The 10,391-nt window shown below is 42.3% G+C and overlaps 1 protein-coding gene across 19 annotated transcripts in view; it reads right to left on the reverse strand.

Annotated features, from left to right (window-relative positions):
* Positions 1–10,391, reverse strand: part of ank2b (ankyrin 2b, neuronal) — a 100,318-nt gene that overhangs the window by 54,760 nt on the left and 35,167 nt on the right. For 17 of the 19 annotated variants that reach the window (XM_015020285.1, XM_015020271.1, XM_015020275.1 and 14 more), the window contains 2 exons: positions 7,272–7,310; positions 5,089–5,313 (listed from right to left, as the gene is read on the reverse strand). In XM_015020285.1, the coding sequence (XP_014875771.1) occupies positions 5,089–5,313; positions 7,272–7,310 (264 nt within the window). The remainder of the gene's footprint in view (positions 1–5,088; positions 5,314–7,271; positions 7,311–10,391) is intronic. The other 2 variants (XM_015020276.1, XM_015020273.1) reach the window with 1 other exon arrangement.

Here is a 10,391-nt window from a genome sequence, read left to right on the forward strand (position 1 = left end):
GAAAGAAATACAAAGACACAAAATTTAAAAAGACTATTGAAGGATACAGCATCCTGCACAAAAAAAACATTAACATCTGGACTTGTTACTGCAGTAGCATAATCAACCAGATTTCACTGTGGAAAAATACTATATTATGGGTGTTTTTTTGTTTTTTTTTGGTGTGCCATTTGTAAAGTTGTGTAGTCAAAACTTTACAGCGATAATTTGAGTTTTTTAGCCTATCATAAGGGGAAGAAATAGGGCTCATTTTTCAAGGTCAAAATATTTTGCTCCAAGCCAACTATTTGCCTTATAAAAAAATTGTAATTAGCAAGATAATATTTAGTTTGCCACTAAATGTTTAACTCCAAACAGAATATTTAGCAGCTTAGCTTACTAATTACATATTTAGTTTAAACTCTCATAAATAAGTGTATAACATGGTGAAAATATGACTTTGAAAAATGAATCGCTATTTTTCTCCCTCATGACAGGCTAGATAGCCAACGGTTTGGGGGCTAAATGTTTAGCTGGCTAACTAATCTATGGGTAACACTTTATTTGAAGGGGTGTGCATAAAACTGACATAACACTGTCATAAACATGACATAACACCTGGCAGGACCATAAAGAAGTCTTTATGAATGTTTATGACAGTGTCATGTTAGTCTTATGCACACCCCTTCAAATAAAGTGTTACCCACTTTTCTGTGCAAGGTAAACATCAGTTAGCCTTAAGCTCAATATTTAGCCTGCTAACCAAATATCCAGCTAGCAAGCCAAAATTTAGTTCGACCCTATAAAAATATTGCTTTCAAACTAAATATTAGGCTTCAAACTAAGAATTCACTTTGGAGTTAAACATTTAACTGCAAACTAAATATTTTGTTTCAAACTAAATATTAGCTTGCTAACTAAAATTTTTTATAAGGTAAATAGTTAGCTTGAAGCAAAATATTTTGTTTAGGAAATATTTAGTTAGAAAATGTGACATCTACAAATTAAAGAATGACATTTTGAAAAGCCAATTCAGAATCAAAAATACTTTATTGATCCCGAAGGGAATTTAAATGTTATGCTTCAAAGAGTTTTGATGCCAGGAAAAATCTACTGTAGAGGTCTGTATTACAGGGACTCTGAAGAAGACTCTGACTAAAGACACTGTTCTCTCAAGACAGTCTCGTGAAGAGCATGGTCAAGATTGTCCATAATTTTCTTGATTTTATGAAGAATCCTTCTTTGCATCATCATTTCCAGAGGTTCCACAGTCGTCCCCAGAACAGAACCAGGACAGAACCAGCCTTCTTTATCAGACTCTTGAGCCTTTTTAGGTCCCTGGTTCTGATGCTGCTGCCTCAACAGATGACAGCAGAAGAGATGACGCTCTCAACAACAGACTGATAGATCTGCAGCATCTTGCTGCAAACCTTGAAGGATCTTCGCTTCCTCAAGAAGCTCAGTCTGCTCTGCTCCTTCTTATAGATTCTTCACTGTTGTGTCTCCAGTCCAGTCTGTTGTCAAGGCCAACACTGAGGTATTCATATTCCTCAACCCTTATTTTTTCCCCTTATGAAAGGCTAAGTAACTCAAGTAACTGCTGTTAATTTTTGATGTGAAAGTTTACAAATGGCACAGTATAGTTTTTGATATGTTGCAGAAGTGATTTAATAACTACAGCATTATTGCATTGGTTTGTGTTCCAAGGAACCTAACTGGTATCCATGACTCTGTTATCCTGGGGTGTGAATACGATATGACACAAAGGTCTGCTTATCTTACACACTTGAAAATTGGAAAGACAACAGCACATGCCATTTATTTCTAATGAAATAAATTCTCAGACCTTTAACATATCCTTACCAGGATGGTGCTGTGTAACCATCAACATAATAAAACGTTAATTAGAATATCATATCTGTGCTAGAGAACTTCCAGCTTGTCTGCGCATAAAGGCTAACTGTCCAGTGGATAGCCTAACATTGTAACTTACAGTATATTGTGATATATTCCCACATATTACCATTGGAGGACATAACCAGCCACATATAAAACCAATCATGGTGCACATTTGTAGGTGGAATTCATAAGAAAATCCATAGTTAAGGTTAAGGATTAACAGTTAAAAATAGTTAGACAGGAGCTGTTATGAAATCAAACTGGGCATGCTGGAGAGCAAAGACTGGCAGACCCTGGCACTGGCAGGAAGCAAGGGCAGATACACAAACAGCTGAAGTTAGGCAGAAGCTGGGGAAAATCAGTCTGAAAGAAAGAGGGCAGCAAATCGTAAGTCTCAAGCAATCAAGAATACAGAAGGTCCCCCTACCTTTCTCACACTGTTAATGCATCTTAAAGTGCATATTTAAGGTTCTTTTAAATGGTAGAAAAGTATTTTCTCAGGTCAAACTGTAAATATGGCTGCTGTATTTGGTCTGTAACTAGCTAGCGAAAGTTTTAAAGTATTGAGTCACCAAAAAAGCTCTACTTCTAGAAAAACCGTGTGGTTTGCATGACGTAACTGGAGGAGAACGGAGCCCTGCTGTCTGATTGTTGAGCTCAAGGAGGTTTTGTTTGCTCAGGTGTGCAACTGGTCTGGTCCAGAAGAAATTACAAAATCAGGCTGAAATCCACTGCAGTATCACCATAACAGCAGAAGCAGCGAGGGGAAGACAGAAGATGATGGGGAGAAGAAACAACAACAAACCAGAGTCGCAGCTTTGACCTGGAAGAAGGTGGGTCTGGAGAGAGTTATTCAATTTTCCAGGAATATGAAAATTTTTGACTAATTGTATGTACAAAGGACCCTAGAGAACACTACGGTCCAACACTGTTGTTACGGTTGCTTAGAGACAAACACTACAAAGTCAAAGTGAGCGTCTATCAACCTGCGTCGTTTTAAAATGTACTCCACCATGTCCTTCAAAGCAAAAACTCTTGCAAAAGTACAGATTGAGTGGGAAGACGCCCATCCCAAGCTCAGCAATTTCACTGAGGATGAATACAGGCATAGGCATTAAAAAAATAACTTAAAATATATTGGTGATATTCAGTGGCGCAGTGTGCTGCTGTATAATATCAGACAGAATGGATCAGGAGACCCGTCAGAACCTTAAGAACCAGACATCAGAATTTCTTCATCCCTCAATCATCTCCTGAGGCTGATATAGCACAGAACATTTTGCCATGATGGGTTAAGTTTCTTATTATGCTTTTAGTTGACTGTTATGGTTTGATTATTTACTTAGGATGTTCATCTTGGATGATAGGTTCTCATATGATAGTATAAGCCAAAATAATATAAATGTCAATTTATGGAATAAATCAAACAAATAGATTAACAGTAAATACATAAATATTGTGAAGAGAAACCATTTATTTGTCCTACGTTAAAAAATTTCTTAGGGATTTTGATAGTGATGGTGTGAAAAAATGACTGCTTGGTGGTCAATATTATTTCACTTTTATTAATGTGGTTTCCCAGTTTGGATAACCTGAAAAACATGAAGGAAAAACATGCTGACAAAAATGCACCAGACACAAACGTGCAGCTCAGAGGCTCTTTGGTTCATTTATACATTAAATGATGAAATATTGCCCTGTTTTTTAATTTATTCATTTTTAAATTGCCCCTATGAAAAAACACCGACTACCCCAGCTCCCGTAGTAAATTTGGTCTAGAACCAGCCTCTGAACCTAACTCCTTCTAAATATTTTGGTATTATTTAAAATACCAGAATTTGCACAGAACTTGCTGTCGGCTGTCTGACATGAATTTAAAAATATTAAATCGGTTGTTATGATCAGTTACTCAGTACTTGAGTATTTAACTTTTTACACGTGTTGAAGTTATGCTACTCTGATTGGGCACTCTATGTCATGATCTCAGCTCCACCTTGACTGTGCTGATTACTCATTACCCTCACCTGTGCTGTGCTGCGCCCTATTTAAACAGCTGCTCATCACCAGCTCAGTGCGAGATCGTCTGTTGCCCCAGTCACAGCTTTCAAGCCTCGTCTCATGTTTCAAAATTTTCTGATCCTGCACAGATTTTGCCTTGTCCTTTGGCTGCTGGAGGAGTTCTGACCTACTGTTGATGAACCCTGCCTGACTCTGACCTTGCTTCAAGTTTTTCTGATTTCTGGATCTTCATTGCCTGTGGCCCTCCCGTGAATGAACCTGGATTGTCCCATGACAGCCTCTGGTTTGTGGAATTTGTCCCTGTCATCTGTTTGTCCCCTGAGCCCTCTAGTCCTCCCTTTGCCCATCCACCTTACCCCTCCCTGGCTGGATCCCAGACCCTAGTGGACTTCCTGACCCACCAGCATCACCACTCCCTGCTTAGCCCCTTCTTACCTTTATTTATTTATTTATTTGGTGAACCAACTCTGGTGTTGGCTGCGTTTTGGGTTCTGGCCGATTTCGCTTTTCGTTACACTCTAACCCACATTTGTAATGATTGCACTACTGAGTTTTTGTTTTTACAAAAGAAAAAAAAAACAGCCATAAAATTAAGTCCACCACTTCTGTGGGCAACTCACTGTGGTGAGCATCCTTCATTTTCATATCTGAAAGGTGGCATCCCTGGTTTGTGTGCATGTTGTTTTCCATTTCAATATCTGCTCTTCTACAATTTATATGATCTCTGTTTACTGTGCTGTCAACAGTTCTAGCTTCTGGCTCACCTGTGAGCCTTCAATCTTAAACATGTAGCTGATTTAATGTTCAGGATTAGTCACCTCCTCCAGGTCTTACTCAGTGTTTTTAGCTGCACAGTCCGGAACGTTCTCCTCCATCTATGTCATTAACGGTGGTCACTAGGTGGAGCAGTAAGCAGGATAGGTAGAGTAGGTACCAATACCTTCCATTTTGAAATATGGGCCATTTTTGCACCAAAAACGTAAATTTCGGACCTGTTATGACACAAAGGCTTCAACATGCATTTAAAGTGAAATATGCACTTTAAATGATGAGCACTTCCTGTCATTCCAAGTGTGCTTCCAAGAGTGACAAGCATGATACTACATATTTCTGTAGAATTACTATATTTGTCTGCTGGCACAACTCTTCCAATATTCTGTGTCTACTTTAAGTCTCTACCTGTAGCCTTACCCAAGAAACTGGGCTCCAGATGGCCCCACTTCAATAAGCCTGCTGGCCAGACCCTCGCCCTCCACCATGGGGGGCATGGTGGCCAGACGGTGCCGTTTCACCAGTCGACAGGTGACCCTTGTTGGGGCGCTGCATTTCTTGGGTGGAATAATGATGCGGAGGCCATTATGTCGGCAACCACGCATGGCTCCACCCCTGGCGTCCACCATGAAGCTGACCAGGAAGCTAAAGCGGAACAGGACATTTTTCACAAATGAAAACATATGTCACTGATAGCATTTGGTGATGAGGCCACAGACACCAAAACTAATAGAGTAAGTTGTTTTTGTTAATATCTCAAAGCCCCCTCTCCATTGTCAAGTCTAACTCTATCCAGTTAATATCTGGTTCAGTTCTGGCCAAGCTGAGTGCATCTCCACTGGCAGTGTGTTCCTGTTAGAGGGCGTGAATAAGTGGGAATGTGGGAACATGAGCAAGCTGTGAGCGCATAGGGTTGCTCTGTCCAGTTGATGCTGTGTGCGCTCTTTTGCCACATTTGATAGAAAGATTTGGACCTCAAGGTCTGACCCTGGAATTATCAATATGAAGCAATCTTGCCAAATACTATGGAGTGAAAATAGTGGTTGAGATATTGATGTTTGAAGAGTTTGCAAATATCGCTTTCACTCATATTGTGATGTAAATCCAATGACCAATCAATGAATGCAGTCTACTGCCAATCAAATCGTTTGCACGCAATACCCAGGTTGGCCCGACTTGTTCCAAAAAGCGAGGAGGGTCCCGCAGGATCTAGAAATGGAGACAAATCTGACTGGAGCTGAATGAAGAGGAACCGGCTAAAGTTACACCCAAGGAGAAGGCGCTTAAGTTTTACAAGCTGATAAGAGCATATTTCCCAGGCGAGTCACCATCTGACTCCAACTTTGGAGTCAGATGGTGACTTCAAAAGTCTGTGGAGGAAACTAAAGATTAGGGTGATGGTGAGGAGGTGTTCTAACCCCAGGTCTGAAGTTCATCATCAAAATACCAGAGAACACATACAAAAAGAAGCCCCCTCAGTGGAACTGATTTTTTTAGTAACAATTTCTATGTCATAACAACAAAAACACACAATTTCATTATGAAGTGATTTGTTTTTACAATAATATACATTTGATAATGTATGTAGAAGTCAGTATTTTATGGAGAAAAATAAATAAAATTGCTTTTGGGTAGGTCATGGACACTTCACCAGTAATATGAACTGCCTTGCATCCAAACATCCAAAGCTCTGGTAGAAGATAAGTTAGCAAAACAATATCTCAAAAAAGGGCTTATCCTTCAGGGAGAGAGAAAAGTCTAAGTTAACAGATGAATGAGCTAAATTGCTAAAATACTTTCCTGTTGGAGGTCTTTCTAACAGAAAGATGTTAAAATACTTTCGATTTCTGTGAAATCTCCTCTCTCCAATCAGATAAAAGTCCAGTGCAAAAAGGTTAAATGGTTTTGGCAAATTATATGTGCTGAGGTTGAAAATGTTCAATAAATCGAATGTTCAAAACCAATATCCACATATAAATTTAGAGCAGAGTCTGGTGTCTGTTTTCTCACCACTCATGGAACATAAAGCCTGGGACTCTTTCATGCAAAATGGAATTGGTGCACACATCAAACATTTTAAGTTGGGAGAAACTGGCTGGAATGATGTTCCACATCACAACAACAGATGTTCTATTGATCAACTTAATCCATTGTTTGATTCTGCAACAGAGTTACAAGGCTCAGAATAATGTATCCCCAAAATATGGTGTGATGCTCATTTCGCTGTGAGACACGGCAACATGGAGGCCATGTTAGTGGAAATGCAGACTTCACGAGACAGTGAATGAAATCAGCGGATGTGTCCTCAACCTTCAACGCCTCAGGTTTTTCAGACTTTTGCTGTTTTAACTTGTAGCTTGCCGCCTTATGTGGAGGGGAAATGAAGAGACATGAGGTCTGCAGAACAACACAGGTTTAAAACTTGGAGGTTTTAGTTCGATTCACACAGCTTTCTATACTGTGAGCCTGAGAACATGTGAGGCAATGTTTACTGAGGACAGACACACAAACATGCACCTCTCCAAGAGGAGAACACATGAGTGGAAGAAGAGTGGTGATTATGATGAAGGAAAATGTGATTAAACCAAGATGCAGAGGGTCACCTGCTGTGGTCTCCATGATCATGGCACGGAGAGGAACGGCTAAAAACAACAATCACATTGGGAGGCATTAAAAGTTGAGCAGAATCAGTTTGAAAAAAAAAAAAAAAAACGTGAGAGGAAAATCAGAGCAAGGAAGGAAAATATTGTTGTTATAGAATTAAAAAGCATGTTTTTGGTCTTAATGTGCAAACTAATCTGAAGTGACCCAATTCCAATTTTTTGTCAAATTGGATTTTTTTGGGTGGTTGTTCACACGTCCAAATATAAGATGTTAATGATGAGTCTGAACAACTGTTACCATTAGCAGACGTAAGCGTGGATGCTAATAGTGGAGCATAGCTTACACATTAGAAACTGTTGTCTGACCGGAGCCAGCACAGTAATATTTCTCTCTCTCTCCCTCTCTCTTTCATCCTCTGAGCTCGGGTCCTCTACCAGAGGCCTGGGAGAGCTTGAGGGTCCTCCAGTATCTTGGCTGTGCCTAGAACTGCACATTTCTGGACTGAGATGTCTGATGTTGTTCCTGGGATCTGTTTTAGCCACTGCTCCAGTTTGGGGGTGACTGCCCCGAGGGCCCCGATGACCACAGGCACCACTGTGGTCTTCACCTTCCAGGCCTTCTCCAGTTCCTCTCTGAGGCCCTGGTATTTCTCCAGTTTCTCATGCTCCTTTTTCCTGATGTTGTGGTCACTTGGTATTGCTACATCCACCACAANGTCTGTCTGGATCTGGAAGTCCCACAGGATCTTGGCTCGGTCATTCTCTACCACCTTTGGGGGTGTTCCCCACTTTGACCTCGGGGCTTCCAGTCCGTATTCTGCACAGATGTTCCTGTACACTATGCCTGCCACTTGGTTATGTCGTTCCATGTACGCTTTCCCTGCCAGCATCTTGCACCCTGCTGGACTGCTGGACTGTCTCAGGGGCCTCCTTGCACAACCTACACCTTGGGTCTTGTCTGGTGTGGTAGATCTGAGCTTCTATTGCTCTGGTGTTTAGGGCCTGTTCCTGGGCAGCCAGGATGAGGGCCTCTGTGCTGTCCTTGAGTCCAGCTTTCTCCAGCCATTGGTAGGATTTCCTGGTACCAGCCACTTCAGTTATTTGTCGGTGGTACATCCCATGTAGGGGCTTGTCCTCCCATGTCCACCCTGATGAAAAATGGGCTACTGGAACAAGACGGAAATGGGCGAGAGACGAAAACATGGATCTGTTGGAATGCTACTACTCAAGTAACCCTAATCAGAGAGGCTACATGCAAAGAATGTTGAAGGAATGGTTAGTTCGACATCCCCAGTCTACAATGACTGCTAAACAACTAGTAGCTCAGTGTTCCAACATCCGCAAACGGCAACTGCTATCACAACTTGAGATTGACGAGGTACAACACAAATGCTACGGCAAGGGGTAGGAGCCTGGATGTCAGGACAGGGAGGAGTTAAGTACAAGTCCCCACCCAGAGATTGGGTATGCAGCCACAGTAATGAATGAATCAAAGCTGAACGAGGCAGCAGCTGACCTGAGAGAAAGAATCGTGGCCCGAATAAGCACCAGACAACCCCGACGCCAATTACAACAGCTGAGTGTAGTACCATCAGAAAGTCTCATTGAGGATGTGAATGCAGCATTGAGATCTATCCCTACCAACACCATAACGGAAACTAATGAGCTGATATACAACTCAGCATCAGTGATCCTTGAGCTACTTGGCTATAAGAACGACAATGAGATCCAATACCCACCATGGAAAAGACGGTTAGAGGCAAAAATCAAGGTGACAAGGAGGGAAGTGAGCCAACTGTCAGAGCTCCAAAGAGGTGCAATGAAAAGATCAGTACCTAAGAAGTACAGCCAGATGCCCATACCTGAAGCACTCGAAACTGCCAAACAGAGGCTCCAAGCCTTGGCCAGCCGCCTAAAGAGATACACGAGAGAGAATGAAGCCAGGAGGATTAACCGGCTCTTCTCCACCCAACCAGCTAAAGTGTACTCTCAATGGCAGGGTAATAACAACAGAGCAGACCCACCAAGGCTGGAGACTGAACAATACTGGAAAGGTATGGGAAAGGGAGACGTCCCACAACAGCAATGCACAGTGGCTAACCTCTTTACGAGAGGACCACAGCAACCTCCCTGAACAAGCCCCGGTAACCATCACTGTGGCAAATGTCCAAGAAAGAGTCTCAGGTATGAAAAACTGGACAGCACCAGGGCCTGACATGCCCACTGGCTAAAGAAACTCACTGCCCTCCATGAGCGACTGGCAGCTAAACTGAACCAGCTGCTACAGCATGGGACTCACCCTGAATGGTTAACTGAAGGGCGCACAATCCTGATCCAGAAGGATCCCTCAGAAGTCCCATCCAACTATCGGCCAATAACCTGTCTCTCTACAACATGGAAGCCTGTGTCAGGCATCATAGCGGCTAAGATAAGCGGACACATGGATAAATACATGAGCACGACACAGAAGAAGAGGAGAGTAAATAGTACAGGAGCTAAACACCAACTACTTGTAGACCACACAGTTGCCCGAGATTGATTACAAGAAAGCCTATGACTCAATGCCACACACCTGGATCAAACTCGATTGCAAACTCGATGGGGCTGTGCAGTTGGCTTCAACCACCCTTGAACTGCAAACCACTTGCACAAGTGTCCATCAAATGTGGCATATATCAAGGAGATGCTCTGTCCCCACTGCTGTTCTGCATAGGCCTGAAACCCCTCAGTCAAATCATCAACAAGACTGGCTACGGATACCGAGTCAAGAATGGGGCCACAGTCACCTCCTCTACATGGATGACATCAAGCTGTACGCCAAGAGCGAGCCAGACATTCATTGCAAACTCGATGGGGCTGTGGAAAACCACCCTTGAAGCAAACCGCTTGCACAAGTGTCCATCAAATGTGGCATATACCAAGGAGATGCTCTGTCCCCATAGGCCTGAACCCCCTCAGCCAAATCATCAACAAGACTGGCTACGGATACCGACTCAAGAATGGGGCCACAATCTCTACATGGATGACATCAAGCTGTACGCCAAGAGCGAGCAAGACATCGACTCACTGATCCACACCACCAGGATCTACAGCACTGACATTGGGATGTCATTTGGACTA

The sequence above is a fragment of the Poecilia latipinna genome, unplaced genomic scaffold (genome assembly GCF_001443285.1).
Source record: "Poecilia latipinna isolate Pla-1442-1.1 unplaced genomic scaffold, P_latipinna-1.0 Scaffold2561, whole genome shotgun sequence".
Classification (NCBI taxonomy): domain Eukaryota; kingdom Metazoa; phylum Chordata; class Actinopteri; order Cyprinodontiformes; family Poeciliidae; genus Poecilia; species Poecilia latipinna.